Genomic DNA, 15,031 nt, shown 5'->3' on the forward strand with positions numbered 1-15,031 from the left:
ATCACAGTGAAAGAAAATGGCCAAGTGAGAGCAGCAGGCCCGGTTAAAGTGATTGATGCAAGGACATGCGCTACCCACAGAAATTTAGAGGTGAAACCATGTAGCCCACAAAGGGAGGAAAGTTTTCATGCAACTTATGATACACAGTTTTCTTCGTACTATTATGGTACAGGTGTTGCTAGCTTTTAACTTCTTAACAGTGAAAAGAAAGCAACGAGAAGAGGGAGAAGTTTATCAAGAAGTAGGCATGTCTTTAAACAGTTCCCTGATGTCATCTTGTTGTTTCTTACTCAAGTGTGCAGGAAATTTTACTTGAAACTGGACCCGGAGGTCCCCTTTCTTCCCTTGCTCTTTTATGTCAGGCATTCCTTGGCCCTTAATTATCTTCTCATAGCCGGGATATATGACGTCACTCAATGCCAAACACATCTTCTCTCCTCCAAGAAGCGGTATAGAAAGTGTACATCCAGTAAGAGCCTTGACTAATGGGACTTCAATCACCAAGATCAGGTCATTTCCATCCCTCCTGAACAAAGGATGATGCTTCTCCACTATCAAGAATACCAAGTCGGCTGGAAGCATGCCCGGCCGCTCATCACCCAAACATTCAAATGTGATCTTGGTCCCTGTCCTCCACCCGGGCTTCACTTTTATCTTCAATTTCTCCTGCTCTAGAACTGTCTTCCTGCAAAACTCACAGCAGGTTGAATATAATTACTGTAAATCAACCCCACCATGCAAGGGTTCACAAGTTTGGACATGTCCAAATTTGTAGTCGCCATACTGAAAATATTATACATCACCACTGACTAATGAACAAAACAGCTAAACCAGCAACATAAAATATTCTCAGAACTGTAAGGTGATTTTAGGAGGATAGACTGATAGCATGAGACTTCAAAAGTGTTAGTATTCTGCTTCTTGACCGTCTCTTTTTAATGAAAAAGTTTAAGACATTCGTCGTGGAACAAATGAAAGGATGATAAGCTGCGGAAACAAGCAATAACTGAACAAAATGAAGAACATGAGTTTTCTTCTCTGTGGCGAATCTAATATAAGATAATGCAACACATGATGTTAACAAGATAAAATGAGTTCATACGTGCATGATGTATGTTCTGATTTTATATTTCATTAATTTTTTGTTTCAGAATAGCGTGGGATTCTCGGAGAATGACATCTATTATATATTTGTCAGTACTCGCCAGAGTTTCTGACTAGTCACCACTATCTCTGATATTTGTAAAAGGCGACAGACACTATCTCTGATATTTGAAAATGTCATATCTTGTCAAAATTTAGAGCCAATGAATAATATTTGCAAAATATTCTGACATTTCAAAATATTTCAAAAAGTGCGTCATAATTATTTTGCAAGTTTTTTGATGCTTTAAAATATGTTTCAACTTTCAAGTGTAATTTTCTAAATGCCCCAGCCTTTCCTTTATATTTTTTGCGAGAAAACACTATAAAAGCGGCTGCTCAATAGCAATTCTGTCATCCTTTATAGTTTTTTGATTCAGAATTTCTGAAATTTCCACCAAAGAAGCTGGTTTTTTCTTTATTTCAGAAGATAGAAATGTCAGTGAAGAAAGTTCCTGATAAATTCAATATATTTTTTTTTTTGGTGACTATGATCTCATCTGACTGCGAAACATAACTCAAAAGCAGTCGAGAAGGCTACAATTATCCATGAAGGTGATGACATTGATGAAGGGCATGGTGCACTGCTCACCCATTCATTCCGGTGACCTCTCTAGCGATAAGGATATTCTTGACACAGCCTTGGCAAAGCTCCTCCAAAGTGCACTCGAGTTTGCGTTCGGTGGGTGGAGCCTTGATTATGAACGTTGATTTCACACGACTGGATATGTGCCTGGCGAACGCGCTGTCAGCGGACTGATGCCTGTAAACATTGGAAGGAGAAGGCATGCCCGAGTTTGAGGTGGTTGCCTCATTGCTTGCAGCTTCTCCACCAATGCCCCTGTACTCAAATCCGTTCATGATTTTTCCCGTCTTCCTTGATCAATGCCTGGAGGAAATGAAGAACCATTGACTAATGATGCCTACAGGAAAACATGCTTTGTTATGAAGTAAAAGGTTATGCCAAGAAAGAGGAGATTAAGGGTCATATAATCATATCCATTACATAAAACATATGTTTGACCATGTAGGATTTTGGTTCTCTGATCTAAGTGAAATGGACCAACTCCAGTTTCCTGCATACTTGGAGTATTTATGATCGATCATTTAGATCACTAGCAGCATCGGGTTCGTAAAGACTGCAAGATATACATGCTGAACTAAGCCGTCTCATGAGATATAAATCATATTTATGTAGCGAGAGGGTTTTAATCATTTGCAAGGATATTCGAACAAGCCGCAGCTATGTTGGTTGTCAGCTTACTAATGTCCCCAATTAAAGTATCCCGCATGCTTTCTGCAAATTGCGGAATATGTGAGGCACACACACATGTACACATTTTTCTTTTGCAGTTGAAATGGAATAACCTTAAACCAATTCTCGAGGCCATGTACCATGGATTTCATTTTTGATATGGTTGACAAAAGAATATCATCAACATATATGTAAATCTCCTTTTTTCTTTTACTTTATAAAACAATTGTGAACAGGAAGGAAACCCAGTCATGCAGATAACATTTGCCCATTAAAAGCAGGTAGAAAACATATGTACAATTGGTAGGTTAATGCACTCTAACAGTCTGATAATTTCATTTCTTTTCCTTCTTTTTCGCCTTACTACATTAATTAGCCGGTGAGGTCAGGGAGATCCCTTACCAAAATCTGCCAAAAAAGATCTAGGTAGTGAATTATTGACCTCCTTTTACTTCAAGGTCTTAAATCCGACCTCCTCGGAGGTAGTCGGAGTTCTGGTCGGCAACTGTTACCCAGGGTCCTATGCCAAAATTTATGCTCAAACGCTGCCTGCACATATTATTTGAACTATGCCAAAACGAAAAGGAAACTGTTTCTTTCAATATATGTCCATGAAGCCATGCGTGAATCCCTATATATACATGTAAATGCATTCTTTGAGTGCTCCAAAAGGGAAAAAGGAGCAGGACTCAGGAGAACACAAGACAATCACATGAACATCATGTTCTGGAATATGGAGCATTTACATTTTACTGTACTGGAGAGTAAAGAAACAAAAAAGCAGAAAACAAAGGAGAGAAAACATACATGCTAAACAAGGAAAGCGTCGATCATGGATTAAAAAAAAAACGAACATTTAAGGATGCGATCTTGTTTTCTTATGCATGGGCAATGCACGAGCCGCGGAAATGAAAGCCATCGAAGAGGAAGCATCCATACACATGGTTTAAGTATGCAAGGAAAACATTCAATTCATGCATAGGAAAATAGTACCTGGCAATCTGAATTCAGCCTCCTTTTGGTGTTTTAAGAGATGGGTAGTGCTTAGAAAACTGCCATTTTAATCAGAAAAAAAAATTCTGTAGGCTGCGTCTTTTGGTAAAGGAGAAGCCCATGAAGACGCAGAGGACCACAAGGAAGCCTTGCAGGCCTGCGCAGAGGGAGGAAGAGGAACGATGACGATGAGGCAACGGGGGGAGGAAGGGGGAAGAGGGAAAGCGAAAGAGGAAGAGAAAGAAAGGATTGGATCCAACCAAAATGCCAAGTTTGTTGAAGGATTCAACGGATTTTAAGGCCCTCTATTAGGTAATTTCTGTTTCATTGGTAATTCAAAACAAGTCATAGGCATGTGCCTTCTCTTTCTTTTTCATTTGTCGTTTTGTTTGAAATTGGATAAGCGTTCATGTATCAGGGAGGTTGTCAACGGATGGAATCGGGTAACTGGATCTTCCAAATATAGTCACTCACTGTTGGCTATTTTTTCTAGGGAAGATTTCAAATGCCCACCGGAAACTTTGCAGCCAAATTTGATTGTGCATCAAAAGTTTGGATGGTTTCAATATTTCCCCAAAGTTTTTGTCACTGTTAAATCTCCGATTAGTGAATATCGATTAGCTTATCTTGGGTCAAAACTTATTACTCACAGTATATGCCCTGCTCTTATGTAACATGATTTCTGGTAAAAGCTGATGATGGTGTAAGAAATGTTCATGTTTGTTTACTTAGGGGGTGTTTGATAGCTTCAGATTTGAGTTTGTTGAAGATTTGAGAACCATGGATTTAATATCATACTCTCTCCTGATCCAACTTTTTCTCAAAGCAAACAGGTAAAATAAGGATCTTAAGTTTTGATGTTAGGTCTGACTTAAGATACTTAGTTTGATGAATCATGGACTTTACCATAGCTTTTTTTTGCCACATTAACAAAAGCATGTTACATCAAATCCATGGATTTCAAATCCAGAATAATCAAACAACGCCTAAGAGTATTGCAATTCTTAGCTTGCTTAACCTTCCCGTTGTGCGCACTTCTAAATTCTTTCATAATGTTCATGTCCTTCCAGCCATTGTGATTCAAGTGGCAGGTATGCGGATAATAATCTGAAATCAACCCAATTTTTGTAACGTTTGCATCAATTACCCAATAGCAGATTGTGGTTGGGGTCAGACTTGGATTTGACAGATCAAATTTGATTCACACTTGGGTTGGTTCACATCAAGATTTAAGATCACGTTCAGCTAAAATCCAAATTAAGATTTTATCTTCGTGTTTACATCTAAAAGCAGGTGCCTTGAACACCTTTTATGGGATTCAATTATATGCTTTTCTGTACATTTTTTTTTTCTTAAGATGCAGCAATATTGCAATGATTTATTTGTATTAAGTTTCAACGGCAACTGATAGATGTGTTTGGATCTGAATTTGTATTCATATGTACATAGCCGTTTTAGCTTACGACCTACTAGAATGCTGACTGAACTCAAGGGATTTGCACTACGGCGTGCTTGAAAATGACTTGTTGGTCTCCTCACTCTTCTCCTTATCCAGAGGGAGAGAGAAAACACTAAACTTTGTCTGGTTAGGATGTCAACGGATCGAATTCAAATCAGATATACCCTTAATCATATGTACTTTTTAGGATATTCACATGTTCGGATTCAAATTTGGATTCAGATACGAATAAAGAAAACTCATATCCGAATCCGAATGAGAAATCCAATTTTACAATTTGATCTGAATTTTGAACCGGATTTTGCCAATTTTTAAAATGCAATAGAATTAGATACAATACATTTGTCTAAAAACGAATCCGATTTCAATCTGATCAGATATTTATGTATATCTGAATCTGAATTTGATCGGATGTTATTTATTAAATCCGAATCCGATCCAATTTCTTATTCGGATATTAAAGTTTTTTTTATAGTTGATTTAATTGGATCGATTTAGTTGAATATCTGATTTAAATCGAATATATATTGACATCTCTAAATTCAATGGTGTAAAATGAAAACTCAAGATGCTTTGATCTTTTATCTTTCATCAAACATGGTCATATCTGTCAATACACGTTTGCTAATCTATAAATGAATTATAGTTATATATAATAAAAAAATAAAACGTATAAAATGCCAGGCTGCCTGCTGAATGAAGTGGCAGATTCAGCGTTCAACGTGAGTCAGTTACTATGAATTGACAAAAAGTGTTTTATGTCTTAAAAAAAGTATATGACACGTGACACCTTTGTATCAGCTGTTTAAATTTGTAGCGATAGCATTTTGCGATAATAAATTAGCTGTTTAAGACTTAAAAAAACTCCTTTAAAAAAACGTTAAATTGCTAAAACACAAAAAAACACGTTTTTTTTTTCATTTAATTCATTTTTTCACTCTTTTTAATGCCAAATTATTTTTTTTCATTTTATAATTGTTGCAAATCTACTTTTTTGGTGATGTTTATGTTATTAGTTTCTCACTTATTTTATTCTCTTTATTTTTAGTTTTTTTTAATTTTTAAAAATTTATGGTATTTTTTTATTTTTTATTTTTTTTTCTTTAAAGCCGCACAAAAACCTTGCCTTTTAAAACTCAAAAAAGTTTGTTGTGACTATGTTTCAAATTATAAGAGCTTCCAGACTTTTGGTGCACAGAAGAATGAGATCTCAAGCTTGATAATTGGTGCTCTTTGTGAAAAAAGAAAAAGCTTTTTGAACAAATATTTCTCCTTTTCTCTTGCGAAGTTGAAGGCGTCTTTGTGAAACATTTCATGCACATAATTGTCAGCTCATCACTCAAAGTCAAGGTTGTTTGACTAAAAGAAATTGAGCATTTCAGTACTTCTCGATCAGCAAGATGGTTAAAACCTGATCGGAAATGTTTGATAAATCTAAAATAACATAAAACAATTCATTTTAAATTGTCATCACATTCAATTCACGATTTTTTTTGTCTCATAAGATCTGAGATCATAATTCAAATCAAATTTGAAGAAAACCAGCTAAAAGAAAGACCTTGAACCACACGACGTGTTATAAAATTGGAGAGTCCCCATCTTATTTGTAGCTAATACGGACGCCTGGCAAGTAGTCTCTAGGCAATAAAAGCAAGGGGCAGTTGTAACAATCCAAATCTTCAAGCCTTGAGAGCGACGCGATCTGTTCTTGTTCTGGCACCAATCCTGCACTACCATGCTCCCCCTCTTCTTCTTCCTCTGCTGCATTTGCAGGTCGGGGAAGCATGTCCACAAGATACCTCAGTTTGGGGAACTTTCTTATATAGAGCCCTTTAAGCTGTTTGAAGTTTTGCCAGTGGCCTCCTCCCAAACTTGTCTGCTCTGGGAAATCATACAGCCATATCTCTTCCACTTGGGTGAGACCCCACACCCAATCTGGCACCTTTCCCCAATTGGCATTGGGTTCCCCTCCCCACAAATGTAGAATCCTGAGGGAGGGTAGAAACGAGGATACCTGTGATGGCAATGGCGGTTCATCACCATCTCCACATTGCAACAACTCGTTGCTTGTCCTGAGCTCCGTGAGTTTGGGCAGACGAGTGAAGGCGTCCAACTTGAGTCTCGCACATGGGCTCACCAGTACAGTCAATTGTTGAAGCTCGATCTCATGACCCTTTGATAAAGCAGGGAGGAGCCCTTCCATCTGCATATTTGGGCACATCACCAATTGCGCATTTTTTAGGCATGGCAGTGCTGCAGCTTCCCCTGTTCCCCCTTCAAATCCCTCCCATTTGGGTAAACCAAACATTGTCATTTCTTCAAGCGATTCTAGACATGGAGGCAAGGCCTTGAGCTCTGCGCAACCTGACACTTCCAGTGTTCTGAGGTGTGGCATGGCAGTGGTCCCTTCTTGCCCTTTCTCCATCGGCCATCCTCTGAAAATGTTCAAGTACTGCAGCTTGAGTTCCTCAAGTGAAGGAAAGCATGGGAGATCGTTTAGCACCTGACAGGACGACAACTTCAACTTCCTTAAGACGGGCATGTTTGCAACTGAATTCAATTTATTGCATTCCTTCACTTCAAGCTTCACAAGGGCGGGCATGCTAGTTAGCAGCATAAGGTCGTCACATTTTTCCAATGTCAATGACTTGAGCGCAGGCACGACGGGCATCGTCCCCAAGTGAGAGCAACAGGACAACCTCAATGTCTGCAGATTGGCATAGTTGGACTCCAGATACCAAGTGCTTGGCAGCGCGCCTCCTTTGTAGCAGGATAGCTCCAAGTTCTCGAGGCCATGTGGAGGCTGTAAAGCCTCTAGTATACCACCCTGTCTCTTTGATTCATTCTGTAATTCCCCTGTATCATCATCAGCAGTTCTGCTGGTTGCGCCATTGGGCATCGAGAAATCCAAACGCAGGGCGGTTATGCTCTTCTTTTTGTTGAGTTGTGCTTCACCTGCGTCTGTCATGGTAGTGATACTCCCCAACCCCATTATATTCAAACTTCCCTTCAGTTTGTTCAACTCTTTCAACTCCCTAATACTGCACCCATTTTCACACGCAAGGAACTTGCATAGGGTCCTTAAATGCGTAAGCTTACCAAGTCCTTCAGCCACAAATGTTAATTTGTCTGTCTTTTCCAATCCAAGATACCTCAAGTTGCAAAGTTCCCCTATTTCCTTGGGCAACTCCTCTATATGGCTGCCATCTAAATTCAGTGTCTGCAAGTTGTAGAGTCTACCTATTGAACTAGGCAAACTCTTCACCCAAGTGCCACTTAGACCAAGATATTTCAAAAGCGCAAGGTCTCCAATGCAATCTGGCAACTCTTTTATATCAGCACCTATCAATGACAACACTCTCAAGCTCCTGACCTTGCCTAGGCTATTAATTCCACAGCTGCAGCTACTCAGCAATGTATGCAGCTTACTTGTTTGCAATTCACTTTGAGCAATAAAAGAGCCGCCCGTAAGAGACAAGTGGCGGGTGTGCTCAGTTGCAGAATTATGACTGTATTCTTTTCCACCAATGTACAGGGCAAGATCATGTAGAATATCATGCAGTTTGACACCCTTTTTTGTTTCTTCTATCAAGCATCGGTCTATCAAATCATTAAGATAATCGTTTGCTCTCGCTTCCATGTCAACCCCGTTAGCTTCTTCAACTAATCCATGGGCTATCCATTGCATGATCAACTCATTCTTTTGTATTTCATAATCCTTTGGGTACACACTGCAATAGACAAAGCAGTTCTTCAAACAAGGTGACAAGTCATCGTAGCTTAGCACCAGTCCAGGAAGAATGTCACCATATGGAGAAGAAGATGAGGGCATTTTCCATTCCCAGATCCCGCTCTTCTCCGCAACTGTCCATTCATGCCTCCCTATCTTCTTTGAACGCAACAAACGCCCGACTGTTTGGATCACAAGCGGCAAGCCGCCACATTTTTGTACTATTCTTTCCCCGATATCTTTCACATTTTCCCTTACCAAGTCGTATTCACTCTTGTCTTCTTTCAGTGCATTTATCACAAACAAGTGCCAGCTTTCTTCTTGAGATAATCGCTCCAGTTTATGCATGTATATTGAGTTAACATCACCAGAGACTTGTTTCTTCCTAGTGGTTATCAGAACTGCACTACCCACTGCACCCTCTACCAACAGGGTCTTTATTTGTTCCCACCACTCTAAATCCCATACATCATCTAGAACCAACAAAAATCTTTTGTCTGATAACTCTTTCTTTAGGCACTTGCATAGCAGCTCCAATTGGGTATAGTCAGGGGACTTTTCGGTAACTGACTCTAGTATCTTTCTCACCAATTCCTTGAGGTCTGGTTTCTCTGAGACACATACCCACCATCTGTTTTTCCCAAACTCTTCTTCAACTTCATTAAATACCATTTTAGCAAGAGTTGTTTTGCCAATTCCCCCCTGCCCTGTGATCGAGATGACAGAGACATTACATTTTGTACCATGGGTAAAGCTTCTAAGTTGGAGACTTTCTAATATCCTTTTCTTATCGACCTCCCTGCCCACTGTACCCTGCCAACTTATAAGGGAGGTGGTTTCTCTGTAATGTTTAGTACTCGTGGGATTCTGACCAGTACCACTGCTTTGTGTAGCTTCAAAGAGTTTATATAAACCCAATGTCTCCCTCTCTCTGTGTATTTCTTCGAGCCTTTCATTTATGCTCTTCATATTATTTCCAAGTTGGTAACGATTAAAGCTCTTGCTAGCAGACATGATGGCCTTTCTTTTCTTTCCCGAAGAGGTGCTCGTTCTGTATTCGTCGATGGTGTCCTCGGCATCATAGAGAACATCCTTTAGCTTCCACACCCAGTCTCTGACGCGCTCGTTGTTGAAAAAAGGCATGCGGTTTGCAGTTTGAATGGCTGCTCGAATATCCTCGAGCTTGCTCTCGAGTTTCTTGAGCTCCCCTTCTGCATTCTTGAAGGCATTAAACTTTGCTTTGATCAAATCCACAGAACTCAACAGCGAGGAAATGGCAGCCTTTGCGAGCTCTTCTGCCATGTCTGTTTGCTTGAGAATACAGCTGATGGCAGAGCCAAACTGAGAGAAATCTTTCCACCTTAGAAACAAAGAAGCAGGCATGGACAAACTATGAGATGCTCACTCTTAGCAACTGCGGACAGAAAGTGGAAGCTTAAACAGGTACACGGACTATGTCTCAACTGTACTTATTTGCATTAATGTTTTAAACCTTGCTTCTTGCTTTAATATGTTTCAAATTTCACTTCGTTTTTCATCCTTTCTTATGCTTGGGGTCACTGAACATGACAATTGCTCATAATCGTATGTAACAAAAGCTAAAACAGCTTCATGGCAACAGCGAAGCATACGGAAACTTAAATAAAACCAGATTATTGGGCTGGTTATTAATAAAGCACATTATCCAATACAGCGTATAAAAAAGCAAAAACATTATATAAAAAATAGATATGTATATTAAAACAGTGTATACAAAATTAAATTATAAGGATCGGCTCCTCGGCGAACAAACTAAAGCTGAAAAAACCTAAAATAAAGCAAACTTAAACTGGTTATATTGTAAATTTAGAACATCTTGCACGCAACACATGTACAACAAGGAAAAAGAGAGGGGGGATAGGAGATTTTAAAAGTCTTTTGTAAATAAATGTATATTTGTACTTTTAACTTTTTTTCATAACCTTTTTTTGTTCTTCTAAAAATCTATTTTTAAAACATTTTCTAGAATATTTAAGTATTACACACCTCTGTTGTGCTTAACTTTTTTTGTACAAAGGTCTACACGTAACCTGTTGTCCGAACGGATTATATAGAGCACATTGCAAAACGCAACTTTCCCTTGTCCAACAAAAACATGCTGATTTTTGGATGTTTTATTGAGCTGCCCAAGTTGTTTATAAAGGCCACTCCTTTCTAAGTAACTAAAACCATAATTTTTTTTTGTGTTTTTTTATTGGTGAAAACTTTTTTCGGATTTATTAAGAACAAGTTTACTCCTTAATCTCTCCCCAATAATGTGATCATCCAAATTCAGTTTTTTCTCTTCTATATTACTGAAAATCCTTAAATATCACCCATCATCAAGATAATCTATCCTCTGCATAAAACTAATGAGGCAAGCTGGTATTACAGATCTCTAGATTGGACTTTTTTTTTGTTTCCGACAAATCACGATTTAGCCGTTTAGGTCGACAGTGTATAGGATGTTGAGAATCAATGAAAATAGTTTTGTTGAAAAATTGGTGCACAATTTCCTTTTTGGCAATAATTGGAGATGGAACAATACTTGCTTAACTCATTTATGTTAAACATGTATCGTTTCTTTTAACTCATTTAGTTGGTGCTCGCTTAACTATTATCTTCTTGTAAATCAACATTCATTATGTAGTCGAGCCCAGTCGAGTTCTTACAACTCGAACTGTAGTCGTTTAACATTTCAAGCTCGCTTGTAAACGAATCGAACTTGAGTCGAGTTTTGGCAAGTAAGTTTGAGTCGAACTCGAGCTGGCTTGATTGATTGTGCAGCCATACCAACTACCCTGCTAAAAACTAGTCAGTTTGGATCTATAATGACTAAAATGCTTTTGATTAAAGTAAAAAATGGAGTTTCTTACGAAAATAAAAATTTGATTATGAAAAAGTTAAGAACTAAAAAACTAACACCTTTTTATAAAAATTTCTAAAATGCCCTAAACCCTCAATTTTTTATACGGTATAGATTTATTGTGTGAACACAACTTGATCTCTTAAAAACCCTCTAACCTATTGTTATGCTCCTCCCAAATCCGCCACCAACAATATATCAGGTTGGGGATGTAGCGGGATAAGGAGGGCCGAGGGTGGCAGAGGAGCTAACAGAACAATGAGCAAGAGGTAAAAAGGTTGAAAAGATTCTTTTGTAGAACGACAAAGGATACACCAACTAGCCAAGTGGAAACCAAATGTAGCCAGCAAGTAGGCAAGGGGTATACCAACTAGTCAGATTGAAACCAAGATGCTGCAGATGGTCAATAGTGTCAATATGCGAAACTGGTCGCCTTTATGCACACATAGAAGTGTGTAATGCCTAAAATACCCTTGATAAAGTGAAAAAAAAGATATGCAAAAGTCTAACAAGTACACTTTATTATAAAACAATACTTAAACCTTTCCCCTTTTTATTTGTTGTGTGCACAATACAATTCCATCTTGTTAATATGAATATGACCAACAAGTAGGAGTCATGCAAAAACCATGGCACCAAGTGTGTGGTTAGCTATCGACCATACTTTTGGCAGATGAAGGAGAAGAACATGTGGTCAGAGGTGGCAAGCCACCACCACTAGGAGCATAGCCAGGCAATGGTCATGCGTCCGGATCCCTCCATCCCTAGGAGATGAGTGAACCTGGTTAATATGTGTTTTTTCATGCACCAGTATGATTAATGACTAAAATGCCCTTAGTTCACATTGGATTTTTTTTTTTTGTAAACACAAAATTGAAAATCAACAAAAGTAAAAAAGACTTTGGATGGCATTTTTTTTAATAAATTTTCAAAATGTCCTTCATTGCCTTACTGCACATCGTGGTGCGCCTGTTGCATATAACTTTCTCTCGAATATGAGGGCACACAACAACATCCCACTGTGCCAGAGAAGCATGCAGTTTATCTGCTGTCTCTAAAGAAAAGGCGAAGGGCTCTGTCAAACTGATGGAAGATGAAGGCAAGAGAGAGAGAGAGGGAGGGAGAGAGAGATTGATGGAAAGAAGGGCAAAAGTGTCCTTTTTTGCATTAAACCATAGTTGTCTAACCTTGTTCAATAAGCTGGATCGCCTGTTGATATAAACCTGCAAAAGAGAGGCTGTAAAGTCGAAACCTTTAAAATCACAGGATCCTGTTTGCCATTTGTCTAAAATTGAGACGTTTTTTTGCAATTTTTTCATATAAAACAAGTTATATGACGGGCTATACTAATAAGTCATAGTAAACGCTGTCGTGAGTGCCACGAGAGTTGGGAGGAGGAGCTAGCAGTCAATCCTCGACCTGGCGGTCGCTGGTGGTTTGTATATAGTTGTAGCAAGTCATTGACTTGGGTCACTAGCTTTAGAGAGAGAAGAAAGAGAAAGAGACAAAGAGCGACAAAATGAGAATTCATCAACGAAAATGAGGCGACAAATAGTCGCGAACAAGGAAAAAACGGCAAAAAACAAAAACAAAGAAAAGAAAGCAACCAAAGAACATGTAGAACAGAGAAAGGAGAACAAAGAGGGAAGGAAGCCAAGGAGAAGTGCAAGATGCACATCTCTCTGTCTTCTCCAAGTAGTCAATAGAGTCTGCTAAAGCTGCTGTGTCTCTAAAGACCCTGTTGTGCTCGGCCACCAACAGCTAATAACCACAGCTGCCAAGTATAAGGCGAAAACTGAGAAGCAGAGGGCGAAGGGTTAAAAGAAAGAGAGGGAGAGAAAGAGAGATTAAAGCCTTCCTCCCCTTTTCCACTGATCAGTAAACTTGCAGAATCTAAGTACCGATTCAAGCAGCCTCATAAACTGCTTTAACTAAATTGAGAGACTGGACAACTCTCTTTCTCTCGACGCTGAAAAGACAAAGAACCCTAGGAAGAGCCAATTTTTACTACTGAAAAGAACAAAACTAAGGAAACACACTAAAAAATGCTTAGCATCGAATTCACAGATTAAAAAGAATTTGGAGTTTAGCGACATGAGCAAAGAAGTATGCAGCGAAAGGCAGAGAACACACCTTTTCCGGCAACAGAAGCAGAGAGATCTGTAGCAAAGGCAGAAGAACAAGAGAGAGAGAGAGAGAGAGAGAGAGAGAGGCCTCCTTAAGTTCTTTTCCTTTTATGAATGGTGGGTCGTGTGTAGGGACGTATTAAGGTTGGACGCATCTGATTATGGACCTGACTTTGAATCCATTTAACCGTAGCTAGTAAAAAAGCATTGTGCCATTACTAATCAAATTCGTTTACTTTTCAGTTTTATGCTATATTCAGGCCCGAGTCCACTTTGTGTTACGGAGATCCAACAAAGATCCAACCCAATTATGTCTAGATTTCGGATCATAAGCTTCTCGGATCCAAATTCAGTTTTGAAAAGTAGAGCCTACATTTGAATCCCAAGTCCTACCTGAATCCAAACCACTGACATCCATAGTTGCGGATAGGGATGCCAATATATCTGATTTGCATCAGATTTCTAATTTATCTGTTTCGAAGAAATCAGATATGAAAAAAAATTTCATATCCCATTAAAAAGTTAGATTGAATTCAGCTTTAGTAATTGGCTTCCAATCAGATTTTTGGATATACATAAACATCTGATTCGATTTAGATACGGATTTGAATCAGATTTATTTTAAACAAATATCCTACATCAAATGCTCTTACATTTTGAAAACCGGTCAAATTCGGTACAAAATTCGTATTCAGATATGAATATAAAAATTAGATTCGGATCAGGTTCAATTTGTAAAATTGGATTTCAGATTCAGATTTAGATATTTCTTTGTTCTTATTTGAATATGAATTTGAATCCAAATAAGTCAATATCTGAAAAAGTAGATACAGTTAAAAGTATGTCTAATTTGAATACGATCCGTTGGCATCCCTAATCGTGGTTGAAGGGGTAGCCTTGTCCTCCCTTTCTTTCTTTCTCCTTTGACAGCTTTTCATTTCTCCTTGGCGGCTTGTATGACAAGTAGTTAGGTGGGTGGCTTCTTTTTTGTGAAAGAGACCTGAAAGATAGTTGGGTCACTTGATGAGCACCAAAGTTAGAAAATTAGTACAGGCAGCCATAAGGTGGGGGCGGTAGGGGGTTAGCTGATGTAGAAGATAAGGTCTCCAGTATAGGCTTTGGAAAGAAAGGAATTGAAATGTGCATCGAAGAAGGTTGAATGATCCCATCATTTCCTAGATTTGAAGAATAGATCATCTGCCAATAACTGTGGCCACTTTGGTTAGAATCAAGTGGTAGTATCACGCGCATATCATGGTGGGGTCTTTGACTCTCATTTTCAGCGGTGGAGTTAGAAATTTTTGGTTAAGTAGATGTCAGTATATTTGATTTGGATCAGATATCCAACCAAACCATTCTGAAAAACCAGTTATAGAAAAAATATAATGTCCTATTCAAAGATCAAATCGGGTTTGGATTAAAGAAATGACATTCAATTGCA

The 15,031-nt window shown here is 38.6% G+C and overlaps 2 protein-coding genes across 6 annotated transcripts; both read right to left on the reverse strand.

Moving 5' to 3' along the window:
- Positions 1-20: 20 nt before the first annotated feature.
- On the reverse strand, positions 21-3,633 carry LOC116245345 (uncharacterized). Of its 2 annotated transcripts, none has more exons than XM_031616968.2 (3): positions 3,392-3,633; positions 1,736-2,066; positions 21-685 (listed from the first exon to the last, which is right to left on the reverse strand). In XM_031616968.2, exons 2-3 carry the CDS (start codon positions 2,002-2,004, stop codon positions 235-237), a joined length of 720 nt encoding a protein of 239 aa, XP_031472828.1. In that variant the 5' UTR covers positions 2,005-2,066; positions 3,392-3,633; the 3' UTR covers positions 21-234. The 2 variants fall into 2 exon arrangements, with proteins under 2 accessions (XP_031472828.1, XP_031472826.1); XM_031616966.2 differs by having other exon boundaries at positions 22-685; positions 1,736-2,032.
- Positions 3,634-6,325: 2,692 nt separating this feature from the next.
- LOC116266833 (putative disease resistance protein RGA1) lies at positions 6,326-13,681 on the reverse strand. Of its 4 annotated transcripts, XM_031648278.2 has the most exons (3): positions 13,598-13,681; positions 12,652-12,687; positions 6,326-9,940 (listed from the first exon to the last, which is right to left on the reverse strand). In XM_031648278.2, the coding sequence occupies exon 3, from the start codon at positions 9,880-9,882 to the stop codon at positions 6,451-6,453; it is 3,432 nt and encodes a 1,143-aa protein (XP_031504138.1). In that variant the 5' UTR covers positions 9,883-9,940; positions 12,652-12,687; positions 13,598-13,681; the 3' UTR covers positions 6,326-6,450. The 4 variants fall into 4 exon arrangements, with proteins under 4 accessions (XP_031504138.1, XP_031504132.1, XP_031504113.1 ...); XM_031648272.1 differs by lacking the exon at positions 12,652-12,687 and having other exon boundaries at positions 13,598-13,680; XM_031648253.2 differs by having other exon boundaries at positions 6,326-12,687; positions 13,598-13,675.
- Between the last annotated feature and the right edge of the window lie 1,350 nt (positions 13,682-15,031).

The sequence above is a fragment of the Nymphaea colorata genome, chromosome 1, assembly GCF_008831285.2.
Source record: "Nymphaea colorata isolate Beijing-Zhang1983 chromosome 1, ASM883128v2, whole genome shotgun sequence".
In the NCBI taxonomy this organism is placed as follows: Eukaryota; Viridiplantae; Streptophyta; class Magnoliopsida; order Nymphaeales; family Nymphaeaceae; genus Nymphaea; species Nymphaea colorata.